General features: G+C 47.7%; 1 protein-coding gene across 2 annotated transcripts in view; it reads right to left on the reverse strand.

The window, feature by feature from the left end:
* The window catches only part of GSN (gelsolin), a 60,788-nt gene extending 46,907 nt beyond the window's left edge, over window positions 1–13,881 (reverse strand). Inside the window, exon 1 of one of the 2 annotated variants that reach the window (XM_073558823.1) lies at window positions 13,734–13,881. In XM_073558823.1, the coding sequence (XP_073414924.1) occupies window positions 13,734–13,847 (114 nt within the window). In that variant the 5' untranslated portion in view covers window positions 13,848–13,881. The remainder of the gene's footprint in view (window positions 1–13,733) is intronic. The other variant, XM_073558828.1, reaches the window with a different exon arrangement.
* Between the last annotated feature and the right edge of the window lie 392 nt (window positions 13,882–14,273).

Here is a 14,273-nt window from a genome sequence, read left to right on the forward strand (position 1 = left end):
TCTGTGCTATGGGAGTGGACTGTCCAGCTACTACCCCTGAGCTCTGAAGGAATCTCTTCCAGATCCTCACGTAGATTTTGGTTGTAACCGGCTTTCTGCTTTTAAGCAGGGTGTTAATTAGGGCCGGGGAAAAACCTCTCTCTTTTAGCAGTGCCCAATCAAAATCCACGCCGTCAAATGTAGGCCAGCTACCTGAGGATGGCAAACTGGGCCCTGGGACAGGAGGTCTGGGATGTTTGGTAGGACCCAAGGGTCGGATACCGACATGGTCCTGAGGCATGAGAACCATGCCCTCCTGGGCCAAAATGGGGCGATCACTATAATCCTCGCTTTGTGCTTCCTGACTTTCCTCATCACCAGGGGTAGTAGAGCCAGGGGATGGAAGGCGTATGCTAGGCCGAAGTCCCATTTGATTAGAAGAGCATCTACTGCCAGAGGGTTCTCCCTGGGATTCAGAGAGCAGAACTGAGGCACCTTCCTGTTCTCTCTGGTGGCGAAGAGGTCCACTTCTGGCTGCCCCCATTTTTGTACTATCTGGTTGAAGATGGACGCTTTTAAAGGACCATTCCCCTTGCTTTAGAAGGTTGCGGCTTAAGAAGTCTGCTGTGGTGTTTTCCCTTCCTTTTATGTGCAGAGCTGTTAAAGATAGGAGATGTTGCTCTGCCCACTGGAACAGCCGTTCTGCTACCTCCATCAGGGGCCTGGACAGAGTGCCGCCTTGGTGGTTGATGTAAGCCACGGTGACCTGATTGTCGGAGAATATTCTAACATGGCGACCCTGTAGATACACAAGAAGGTTTTTAACTGCCTTCTCTATGGCTGTTAGCTCTTTCAGGTTGGAGGACATTCCCAACTGATGGCCCTCCCACAGGTCCTGGATCAAGATTTCCCCCATGAGGGCTCCCCAACCCGTAGGGCTTGCGTCTGTGGTGACTACTCGGGTTATGTTATATTCCCAGGGTACCCCTCTGGCTAGATTGTTTTTCGTCTAGCCACCACTCAAGTGATCTCAAAGTGTGTTGGGATAGAGTCAACTGGCCTTCTAGATAACTGCCCAGGATCTTTTGATGGCGTAAAACCTCGCCCTGTAGCCCCCTTGTGTGGAACTGGGCCCACCGGACCGCGGGGATGCAGGATGAGAGAGAACCCAGGAGGGACATTGCCTTCCTGAGAGACATGGTAGGGTTATTGGAGGCGTTCAAGACCTGCTGACGTAGGCGAACTAATTTTTTGGGTGGAAGACGACATTCCTGATTCTGCGAATCTAGGATTAAGCCCAAGAACTGCTGGACCTTCATGGGCTGTAGACAGAACTTCTTAATGTTTAATAGCCACCCTAACCGTTCCAAAGCAGATTTTGCTTTCTGCAATTGATCCAGACAATGGACTGCTGTTTTGCCTACAATAAGGAAGTCATCCAGGTAGGGGATTACTAGGATGTCTGCCTCCCGTAGATGGGCCATAACTTCCGCTATAATCTTAGTGAACACCTGGGGGGGCGACTGCTATACCAAAGGGAAGGGCGACATATTGAAAATGCTGTAACAACCCCTCCAAATGAACTGCCACTCTAAGGAAACGCTGATGAGACGCATCGATGGGTATATGGTAATAAGAGTCTTTTAAATCCAACACCACCATAAAGCAATTTTCAAACAGCAATTTTATTGTGGAACTGATCGTTTCCATTTTGAAAGGCTGAATGACCAGGTATCTATTGAGTGCTATCAGATTAATTATGGTCCTGTAGGAATTATCTGGTTTACGGACCAAAAATAGGGGGGAGTAGAAGCCTTCGCCCTTCTCCGCCTCTGGTACCTTTATCAATACTCCCTTCTGACATAGGTCAACAACTTCGGTTTCTAGGGCAGTCTGTTCCGCCAAGGAAGACCTGAGCGGGGTGACCCTAAAACTGTTCTGGGGGACACAGGCAAATTCGAGCTTTAGGCCTGAGCCTACCAACCCCAGGATCCAGTTACTGTTCGAGATCCGCGACTAGGCTTGGAAGAAGGCCGATAGTCTACCTCCCACCGGGGCCTCTAGTCATTGGGGAGGTTTCTTGGTCTCACGGGATGCTTCTTGGCATCCCCCTCCAAACATAAAACCGGTACCTTTCCTCTTCTTATTTTCCCATCTGCCCCGGTCCCTGGATGACCTCCTCCGAAAAAAATCTCTTCCTAGCAAAGGGACGTCTATAGGAAGGGGTGGGCAGGGAAGGGAATTTCTTTTTATCGTCGCCAGCCTTCTCCAGGACTGGTCCGAATAGATATTCCCCCTCACACGGGATGGAGCACAGCCGAAATCTGGCCTGGATATCCCCGGGCCAGCATTTTAGCCATATAGCCCGTCGGGCTACATTTGATAGCTCTGCAGCCTTGGCCGCCATTCTTGAGGAATCTGCCAAAGCGTCAGCTAAAAAGGCTGCCGCATCCTGGATGGTGGGTAGGGTTTTCAAGATAGATTCCCTCGAGGCTCTGTCCTCTAACTGCGTTTCTAGCTGGTCCAGCCAGACCATCATAGATCTGGCCGTGCAGGTAGCTGTGACCGCCGGTCTCAGGGCGCCAGCCGACATCTCCCATGTGCCTTTCAAGTAGGAATCCGCCATTTTATCCAGCTGATCCTTTAACGAGACAATGTCATCAAAGGGGATAGCGGATTTTTTGGACGCCTTAGCCACTGCTGCATCCAATTTTGGGGCTTTATCCCATTTATTCACTACAGGGTCCTCAAAGGGAAATTGCCGTTTAAAGGCTGGTGGTAGGGAGCCTTTTCTTTCAGGTTTCCTCCATTCCCTGTTAATCAAATTTTGGACCTTGTCGTTTAACGGGAACAACTTACGTTTCCTGGGGTCTAAAACCCCGAACATTAGGTCCTGTGCAGACCGTTCAGGTTTGGTGTTTGTTACCCCCATGGTAGCCCTAACTGCCTTGACTAGTTTGTCCACTTGTTCCAGACCTAGGCAGAAATGACTGGCGTCTTCCTCTGAAGAGGATGCAGACGCAGAGGTGGAGGGCTCTGAGGAGTCTTCATTCCCTCTAGGGTCAGCTGAAGAGCCTGACCCTGAAAAACTCGCCCTCTTTCTCTTCCTAGACGACTCCCCCTGGGGTACGGATTTTAGGGCTTTAACCTCCGTCCTGATTATTTCCCTTAGACTTGTAGCCAGGGCTGTGGAGTCGGTAAGCCACAGTTGCGACTCCGACTCCTGGATTTTATCAGGCTCCGACTCCGGCTCCGACTCCTTCATAAATGGCCAATTCATAACAAATTTACTGTTGTAAAATATTAAACATCGTGCTTATTCAGTTTCTCACCATCATATAAGTAATCAGACCACTTAGAGCAAAAACTACATTTATTAGAATACAATTAGAATATAGCAAATAACTTTTATAAACTTTTCTAAACTGTAAGTAAATATGCAATAAACACTTTTATGCAGTTAATAAGAAGAAATCTATAAATTTGTCCTCAGAAAAAGTATTGCCTCTGTCAGATCCTCCTTCATGGATGCCCTCAAATCTGATCTAATTATTTTGAGAGCAGAGAACAACCTCTCTACACTAACTTGTGTTGGTGGCAAAGCAGTAACCACTCGGGCAACATCTCTGACAATGTCAGGATACAGAGGAATCGCTTGTTGCACTGTTATTTTTGATGAACGGTCAAATTTCTCAATTTCTTTTAGTGCACATGAAAAATTCTGCTGAAATGTACTGGCTGTGTTCCTTGATGGGGATGACTCTTCTTCTATGCGGGAATGCTTTGCACGGTCCTTGTGATCCAAATATTTTTCGAAATTAAATTCTTCATCAGTTGATGATGAGGGTGAAGATGTGGCAGGACAACCAAATTCTTCTTGTTCCTCCTGACTGTTCTGCAACCCTTTCATCCTTACTGCTATTTCAAACAGAGCTTCTTTTCCTTTACTTAGCTGTTGATCATCTAGAAGAATCCGATGCATTGGGTCTACATAAACAGCTGCCAAAAGAATGTTATTTTGTAATAGTAGCTCCTCTCTCCGTTTCATTTATGTAGCAATGCCACTTGCAATTAACCCTCCTCTTTGGGACAGGCGAAACATCAGGTTCTTCCACTCCTTTAAGAAAATACCTGGAGTTAAGTCCTCTGCTTGTAATTTTTTAGTCACTGTAAATGGGTGCTCTAGCAATTTTTCCAGCTCAGTCACCTGATTCCACTGACTTTCATTTAGCGTCAGTTGAGGGTTAGCCATGTCTACAAGAAAGGTTTTCAGTTCAACCAAGCGCTGAATCATTAAGTACTGCCCCATCGTGTGGCTTGATCAATAATTGCCCCTTTTCCAGCACGTCTCTTCAAAATTGAGTCAACTTTAGGGGTTCTGGCAACAGTAGCCAATTTTCTCACCTTGCCAATCAGTGCAGCAGCATGTCCTTCTTGCAGACTGTCTCTTATAGCCAGCTGTAGCGTATGCACAACACAGCGCATGTGATGAAAGAACATATTGACACAGTTTCAACAAGATCATCTAAACTATCATGTTGCTGTTCATCTGAAGCAACTTCAGTTTGCTCCTCAGTTACAATACTGTGTTCCTCTATTTCAAATATTTCTGTGTCTGTGGACCCAGAATGTTCTTCTAGCTGCTGGTCACCATCATTACTCTCATTCATTAGCTTAATAGTGCTTATCGTATTTGAAGCATTGTCAGTTACGACAGAAAGAACTTGCTCTTTAAGTTCATAGTCTTGCAGAACCTTTTCCACCAAGACCTGGAGAAACTCACTGGTGTGATGAGCTTTGGTGTCTTTTACTGCCAATGTCTTGGTAACTATTTCATTTTTGTCACAAACAAATCGGACATTGATGGCAAAATAGTTCACTCTGTGACGTGTGCAGGCATCCATTTTAAGAAACAGAAAGCGTCCCTTGAGAGTTTTTTTAAGTTCTTCCTTTTGTTTAAAAGCTTCTTCGATTACTAATTTTCTAATACTCTCTCTCTCCAGAGAAACACCAAGCTTGCGGGCCATTTCCCCATTCAGACACATAAAAGCTGGTCGTGAAAATCAGGGCTGTGGAGTCGGAGTTAGTTTTGGTTGGAGTCGGAGTCGGTAGAAATGTACCGACTCCAGCTTTAAAAAAATTGTATTAATATTTCATAATTGAACTTTCATATGAATTTTATAAATGTTACTCTAATATATATGTTCTATCAAACTATGAACAACAGTGATAAGCAGTTCTGCTGGAGATAGAGACATTTCTTACTTCTTGTGTGTCACTGTTCTCCACTGCCCTTATCTAATCTTATACTTGGTTAACCTCATGCTGCCCCAACCCCCCTACTTATAATGTATGAAACTGAAAGTGAAAATGTGTTGCAAATTCTTAGTAGTAAAGCTCCTCCTCTAGACTAGATCATACTAGGTGTGCGTCTTCCAAGCATCTCACAGCTGCCTGCTACTCAGAAGAGGAAGACTGTAAGAAGTATTATCCTTTCAACAAACTTTGCATCAGTTAACTGTGAGTACATGAGGAATAATAACAGTATTACTGACCACTATATCAGTTGTACGACCTGGCAATAATGTTGTACAATTGTTTTTAGGAAAAACAATTGTCATTTGGATTGTGAATGCAGAATTAAAAACCTGAGAATGTCAAAGAAGCATCACATTAAATCAGCTGTATTTGAACATTTCACCATCACTCAAGATAGAAAACATTATGTCTGTCAGTGTATGACAAATGATCCAGACGAAAACAAATGCTGTGAAGCCAAGATGAGTGCATATTCAGGCAAAGATAAAAATGCTCCTACAAGAGCTTCTAATCTAAAGAGACATTTACAGCGCTTTCATCCAGAAGTACTGAAAGCAGTGGATGAGAAAGACTGCATCCAAACCAATGAACCAGTGCCCAGCTCTTCCAGCCAAACAAAGGAGCAGAGAACTTTGCAGCCATCAGTTGCAAGATATTTTGTCAGTGACAAAGTTACTGTGACAATGACAGTAGATACATTTAAAAAACAGATCATAGAGCTTGTTGTAAAGGATAGTGTGCCTATTTCATTATTTTCACGACCAGCTTTTATGTGTCTGAATGGGGAAATGGCCCGCAAGATTGGTGTTTCTCTGGAGAGAGAGAGTATTAGAAAATTAGTAATCGAAGAAGCTTTTAAACAAAAGGAAGAACTTAAAAAAACTCTCAAGGGACGCTTTCTGTTTCTTAAAATGGATGCCTGCACACGTCACAGAGTGAACTATTTTGCCATCAATGTCCGATTTGTTTGTGACAAAAATGAAATAGTTACCAAGACATTGGCAGTAAAAGACACCAAAGCGCATCACACCAGTGAGTTTCTCCAGGTCTTGGTGGAAAAGGTTCTGCAAGACTATGAACTTAAAAAAGAGCAAGTTCTTTCTGTCGTAACTGACAATGCTTCAAATATGATAAGTACTATTAAGCTAATGAATGAGAGTAATGATGGTGACCAGCAGCTAGAAGAACATTCTGGGTCCACAGACACAGAAATGTTTGAAATAGAGGAACACAGTATTGTAACTGAGGAGCAAACTGAAGTTGCTTCAGATGAACAGCAACATGATAGTTTAGATGATCTTGTTGAAACGGCGTCAATATGTTCTTTCATTCATCACATGCGCTGTGTTGTGCATACGCTACAGCTGGCTATAAGAGACAGTCTGCAAGAAGGACATGCTGCTGCACTGATTGGAAAATTGGCTACTGTTGCCAGAACCCCTAAAGTTGACTCAATTTTGAAGAGACGTGCTGGAAAAGGGGCAATTATTGATCAAGCCACACGATGGGGCAGTACTTACTTAATGATTCAGCGCTTGGTTGAACTGAAAACCTTTCTTGTAGACATGGCTAACCCTCAACTGACGCTAAATGAAAGTCAGTGGAATCAGGTGACTGAGCTGGAAAAATTGCTAGAGCACCCATTTACAGTGACTAAAAAATTACAAGCAGAGGACTTAACTCCAGGTATTTTCTTAAAGGAGTGGAAGAACCTGATGTTTCGCCTGTCCCAAAGAGGAGGGTTAATTGCAAGTGGCATTGCTACATCAATGAAACGGAGAGAGGAGCTACTATTACAAAATAACATTCTTTTGGCAGCTGTTTATGTAGACCCAATGCATCGGATTCTTCTAGATGATCAACAGCTAAGTAAAGGAAAAGAAGCTCTGTTTGAAATAGCAGTAAGGATGAAAGGGTTGCAGAACAGTCAGGAGGAACAAGAAGAATTTGGTTGTCCTGCCACATCTTCACCCTCATCATCAACTGATGAAGAATTTAATTTCGAAAAATATTTGGATCACAAGGACCGTGCAAAGCGTTCCCGCATAGAAGAAGAGTCATCCCCATCAAGGAACACAGCCAGTACATTTCAGCAGAATTTTTCATGTGCACTAAAAGAAATTGAGAAATTTGACTGTTCATCAAAAATAACAGTGCAACAAGCGATTCCTCTGTATCCTGACATTGTCAGAGATGTTGCCCGAGTGGTTACTGCTTTGCCACCAACACAAGTTAGTGTAGAGAGGTTGTTCTCTGCTCTCAAAATAATTAGATCAGATTTGAGGGCATCCATGAAGGAGGATCTGACAGAGGCAATACTTTTTCTGAGAACAAATTTATAGATTCCTTCTTATTAACTGCATAAAAGTGTTTATTGCATATTTACTTACAGTTTAGAAAAGTTTATAAAAGTTATTTGCTATATTCTAATTGTATTCTAATAAATGTAGTTTTTGCTCTAAGTGGTCTGATTACTTATATGATGGTGAGAAACTGAATAAGCACGATGTTTAATATTTTACAACAGTAAATTTGTTGTTATGAATTGGCCATTTATGAAGGAGTCGGAGCCTGATAAAATCCAGGAGTTGGAGTCGGAGTCGCAACTGTGGCTTACCGACTCCACAGCCCTGGTGAAAATAATGAAATAGGCACACTATCCTTTACAACAAGCTCTATGATCTGTTTTTTTAAATGTATCTACTGTCATTGTCACAGTAACTTTGTCACTGACAATATATCTTGCAACTGATGGCTGCAAAGTTCTCTGCTCCTTTGTTTGGCTGGAAGAGCTGGGCACTGGTTCATTGGTTTGGATGCAGTCTTTCTCATCCACTGCTTTCAGTACTTCTGGATGAAAGCGCTGTAAATGTCTCTTTAGATTAGAAGCTCTTGTAGGAGCATTTTTATCTTTGCCTGAATATGCACTCATCTTGGCTTCACAGCATTTGTTTTCGTCTGGATCATTTGTCATACACTGACCAGGGCTGTGGAGTCGGTAAGCCAAACCTGCAACTCCGACTCCTCAATTTCTCTTACACCGACTCCGACTCCAACTCCGACTCCGACTCCACGACTCCGACACATATTGCTTATATTTAAGTGAAAAATTTATTGTAGTACAATGTGAACCTCAGACATTTAATCATTTTTATGATCCCATAATCAAGATATTTAGATAGAACAGAATATATATTGGTGTACTACCTGGTTTTTATTCTTTTTGGTACAGATAAGATATGGATAGACAGATATGGATAAATGGATAGATAGAGCAGATTTCTAATCTGCTTTTGCTATTGAAAACATTATCTATGAGCTCAAAAGCCTTTCAGGTGATGCGGTTTTTTAAAAAGATGATCAGCTTTTGCAGCTGAAAAACGTATCCTCAAAAAACACAGGAAAAACGCTGTGTGTGAATGTAGCCTTAGATCAGGAATAGAACAGCCATTTATAGGACATTTCATAACTTTCCCAAATTCCTATGAAAAAATATTCAGCACATCCTGCATTGAATTACTGTACCCAATTTATTATATATTTTAGGAGTCGGAGTCGGTCCATTTTATACCGACTCCAACTCCACCAAAATGAGCACCGACTCAGACTCCACAGCCCTGACACTGACAGACATAATGTTTTCTATCTTGAGTGATGGTGAAATGTTCAAATACAGCTGATTTAACGTGATGCTTCTTTGACATTCTTAGGTTTTTAATTCTGCATTCACAATCCAAATGACAATTGTTTTTCCTAAAAACAATTGTACAAAATTATTGCCAGGTCGTACAACTAATATAGTGGTCAGTAATACTGTTATTATTCCTCATGTACTCACAGTTAACTGATGCAAAGTTTGTTGAAAGGATAATACTTCTTACAGTCTTCCTCTTCTGAGTAGCAGGCAGCTGTAAGATGCTTGGAAGATGCACACCTAGTATGATCTAGTCTAGAGGAGGAGCTTTACTACTAAGAATTTGCAACACATTTTCACTTTCAGTTTCATACATTGTAAGTAGGGGGGTTGGGGCAGCATGAGGTTAACCAAGTATAAGATTAGATAAGGGCAGTGGAGAACAGTGACACAAGAAGTAAGAAATGTCTCTATCTCCAGCAGAACTGCTTATCACTGTTGTTCATAGTTTGATAGAACATATATATTTGAGTAACATTTATAAAATTCATATAAAAGTTCAATTATGAAATATTAATACATTTTTTTTTAAAGCTGGAGTCGGAGTCGGTACATTTCTACCGACTCCGACTCCAACCAAAACTAACTCCGACTCCACGACTCCGACTCCACAGCCCTGCTTGTAGCGAAGTCAGGGATTTCTTCCGCCACCTACAGGAGGGGGACAGAGTAAGGAAGTATGCCTGTAATTTTTTCTTTTTTATTGGGACTACGCCGCCCCCCCCTTTTTTTTTTTTTTCCCCCCACAGTCTGCCGTGTGCATAACTGGCACAGCCTCTTAGGGTAGGCATCCGGCAAGGGGCATTTGCAAAGGGCGCATTCCCTGTTTTTTGCCTTGTCAGTGCATTTCTTTCCCTATAGGAGAAAAACATAAGGGGAACACTGTGTCAGGGTACATTCACAAAGATCTCTTACCCTGAGCAGAAGGCATAGGTACCGGATCACGGGGGGGGCGAGCTGGATCCTTCGGCTTGGAGGAACTTCTATGACCGGATTGTCCAGTTCGTTTCTTCTTTTGCTGGGAGCTGCTTTGGGACCTCTCTGGGGTACGTTCCTGCTCTTTGTCCAGCTGGGGCACGGGAGCTTCCTGCTCATCCATCCTGCATCTGAGCTGAAGCCGCTCGTCAGTGCCTCTGTGCCCTTTTTCCCCCCCGGTAATCCGGGTTCACAGGTGACGTGGCCAGGGGTTGATTTTTGCCCCTCCCCCCCCACTTTCCCCGACGTCCCTCCCTCTGCGTGCCGCCCCCCCCGCCCCCGATGCCCTGCCGCCGCCCGCGCCCAGCGACGCACGGGGAGAGAGAAAACCGCCGGCACCCGACTTCCGGTCCGGCGCCGCGTCACTTCCGGTCCGGGCGCGCGCGAGGACGCGCAGGCCGCCACTGGCCCCGTCCCCAGCCGCGTCACTTTCAGTCTGGACGCGTGCGAGGACGCGCAGACCACCAGCGCTACCGGCCCCGCCCCCGCCGCATCCTTTCCAGTACGGGCGCGTGCGAGGACGCGCAGGCCACCAGCACCATGGCGGCGCCCGACACACAGCGCCCCCCCGGACGCCACCGAGGCACAGCCGCACGCCCCCAACCGCGATTCAGGCTGAGGGGGACCGCACCGGCCAGAACAAGAACCGGGATCAGGGGAGGAGAGGCCATACTTACCTGCCGGTGCAGGCCCAGGAGACGGGCATCCGCCGGACCTCGCTCCCACCTGCCCCACACACTGCCGTGGAACCCTGCGCGGGCCACCGTGGCGCTTCCAGGGGACTCCACACTGCCCGAGGTAGGAGACCCCCCGCTACCTGAGTCGGACAGCCGGCCTGGGGATTCCTCATCCATGATGGCATGATCTGTAGGGAATCCTGTCCTCCAGGAACAGGAAACCAACTGATGTGTGGGAGAGGTGCCGCCCTTATGTATCTGTAGGATTTCCTGTTCCTGGAGGGCGGATCCCCTCTCTTAGGTGGTGCTGTCATGGACGACCGAATAAAGACACATTTGCGAGAACGGAACACCACAAAGGCAGGTGCAGCACAAATAGCCGGCAATGGCGATCCATGGCCGCCCCTGGAGCTAGATCTAAGTAACCACCGGCAACATAGTGATGGGAGATGATGATCGCCCGGTCATGTGACCTGTCCATGCGGTGACCAGCCAAATTTCCCTCCTGCTCTGCGGAAGACACAGTCTCTACAATTACACCTAGTTATAATAGAGCCGTTGCCCATTATGACCACAGAGGCACACAGTGCAGACAGCCGCAAGTCACCGCCAAGTCTGATGGGAAACCAGATCACAGACTTTCTCATCACTGCTTGCTGTCACTGAACAAAAAGAATCTTGTTCACATACAGAACCTGCAAACAAAACACAAGAGCTGAGGGTTTGTTATAATGTATCAGCGCGAGAATCCTGTGACCACACGGCTGTTAAAATCTGTGTACAGCACTTGGTAACAACCCTCCTGTGTGATCTGGAGCCTTGGATTTATGTTCCCAGTCAATTACAGCAAGCAAAGCTTTACAAAGGAGAACCACCAAATTTTAAATCACAGGTGGGGATATACAGGAGGGAGCTGAGCCCCCCAGTATCAGCAGGCCGGGGGGATTACATAGAAATGGTCATATTAGTCAGGTAAAAAAGCCTGCACTCCTTCACTACAACCCCCAACATCCCTGCACTGAGGGCATAGAAAACATGATGGCCGGAGCTTCAGCTACAGAAAACGAGGGAGATTATAGATGGTGAGCTCCGGTGCTCAACAATGATGGGAGTGATAGAGGCCTACCTCTATACCTTGCACAGGACTGCCACCTCCTCCTCCTCTCATCGCTCCTATAGAACTGCTCCTCCCCTCATCTCTTGCACAGGACTGCCGCTTCTTCCCCCCCATCTCTTGCCCAGGACTGCCGCCTTCTCCCCCCATCTCTTGCCCAGGACTGCCGCCTTCTCCCCCCATCTCTTGCCCAGGACTGCCGCCTTCTCCCCCCATCTCTTGCCCAGGACTGCCGCCTTCTCCCCCCATCTCTTGCCCAGGACTGCCGCCTTCTCCCCCCATCTCTTGCCCAGGACTGCCGCCTTCTCCCCCCATCTCTTGCCCAGGACTGCCGCCTTCTCCCCCCATCTCTTGCCCAGGACTGCCGTCTTCTCCCCCCATCTCTTGCCCAGGACTGCCGTCTTCTCCCCCCATCTCTTGCCCAGGACTGCAGTCTTCTCCCCCCATCTCTTGCCCAGGACTGCCGTCTTCTCCCCCCATCTCTTGCCCAGGACTGCCGTCTTCTCCCCCCATCTCTTGCCCAGGACTGCCGTCTTCTCCCCCCATCTCTTGCCCAGGACTGCCGCCTTCTCCCCCATCTCTTGCACAGGACTGCCGCCTCCTCCCCCCATCTCTTGCACAGGACTGCCGCCTTCTCCCCCCATCTCTTGCCCAGGACTGTCGCATTCTCCTCTCATTTTTGCCCATGCATGCCACTTTCTTCCCCCCCCATCTCTTGCCTAGGACTGCCGCCTCCTGCCCTCATCTCTTGCCCAGGACTGCCGCCTCCTGCCCTCATCTCTTGCCCAGGACTGCCGCCTCCTGCCCTCATCTCTTGCCCAGGACTGCCGCCTCCTGCCCTCATCTCTTGCCCAGGACTGCCGCCTCCTGCCCTCATCTCTTGCCCAGGACTGCCGCCTCCTGCCCTCATCTCTTGCCCAGGACTGCCGCCTCCTGCCCTCATCTCTTGCCCAGGACTGCCGCCTCCTGCCCTCATCTCTTGCCCAGGACTGCCGCCTCCTGCCCTCATCTCTTGCCCAGGACTGCCGCCTCCTGCCCTCATCTCTTGCCCAGGACTGCCGCCTCCTGCCCTCATCTCTTGCCCAGGACTGCCACCTCCAGCCCTCATTCTTGCCCAGGACTGCCACCTCCAGCCCTCATCTCTTGCCCAGGACTGCCGCCTCCAGCCCTCATCTCTTGCCCAGGACTGCCGCCTCCAGCCCTCATCTCTTGCCCAGGACTGCCACCTCCTGCCCTCATCTCTTGCCCAGGACTGCCACCTCCTGCCCTCATCCTCTCTTGCACAGGACTGCCACCTCATCCTCTCTTGCACAGGACTGCCACCTCATCCTCTCATCTCTTGCACAGGACTGCCACCTCCTGCCCTCATCTCTTGCACAGGACTGCCACCTCCTGCCCTCATCTCTTGCACAGGACTGCCACCTCCTGCCCTCATCTCTTGCACAGGACTGCCACCTCATCCTCTCATCTCTTGCACAGGACTGCCACCTCATCCTCTCATCTCTTGCACAGGACTGCCACCTCATCCTCTCATCTCTTGCACAGGACTGCCACCTCATCTCTTGCATAGTCCTGCCATCTCCCCATCTCTTGCACAGGACTGCCACCTCCTGCCCTCATCTCTTGCACAGGACTGCTGCCCTCTCCCCTCATCTCTTGCATAGGACTGCCACCTCATCTTCCGCTTATCTCTTGCACAGGGCTGCCACCTCCTGCCCTCATCTCTTGCACAGGACTGCCACCTCATCCTTTCATCTCTTGCAAAGGACTGCCATCACCTCATCAACTTGCACAGTACTGTGGCCCCGTCACACACATATCTCTGTGCTCCCGGACTGCCCTCATTATCAGCAGTGTGTGACTGACTATATATGGAGATTGTGCGCACATAGAACAATAAGAAAAAAAAAGTCTGCACAGACTACCCCAAGCTGCACCCGACCCCGGCTGTTATCTCCCTCAAGGGGGTACTCACCGTACAGCGGGAAGCGTTAACAGGACAAGAAACCTCAGCACCGACACCCGAACTGACTGCGAGCAAAAAAAGTGCGGAAGATAAAACCTCAGCGGCCACCACCCTGTGATTCATCCCGGCTCTGCTGCCACCACCTGGAGGGAGGTGGAACTGCAGTCACTGAGGACGGGAACGAAAACTGAAGCAAGGACCACAAGGCACAACACAACAAAGGAGAGAAACGATCCAACAATGGGGAGAGGACCCCAACACTAAGGCAAGAAATGACAAAACACTGGGAGTCTACCGCAACACTGAGGAGAGGATCCAACACTGAAGAGAGGGCCCCAACACAGTACGCCAACACTGAGGAGAGAGAGGACCCCAACACTGAGGAGAGAGGATCCCAACACTGAGGACAGAGACAGGACCCCAACACTGAGAAGAGACAGGACCCCAACACTGGGGAGAGAAACAGGACCCCAACACTGAGGAGAGAGACAGGACCCCAACACTGAGGAGAGAGACAGGACCCCAACACTGAGGAGAGATAGGACCCCA

This window comes from Dendrobates tinctorius, unplaced genomic scaffold (genome assembly GCF_039654945.1).
Source record: "Dendrobates tinctorius isolate UK_male_01 unplaced genomic scaffold, ASM3965494v1 ptg000013l, whole genome shotgun sequence".
Taxonomy (NCBI): Eukaryota; Metazoa; Chordata; class Amphibia; order Anura; family Dendrobatidae; genus Dendrobates; species Dendrobates tinctorius.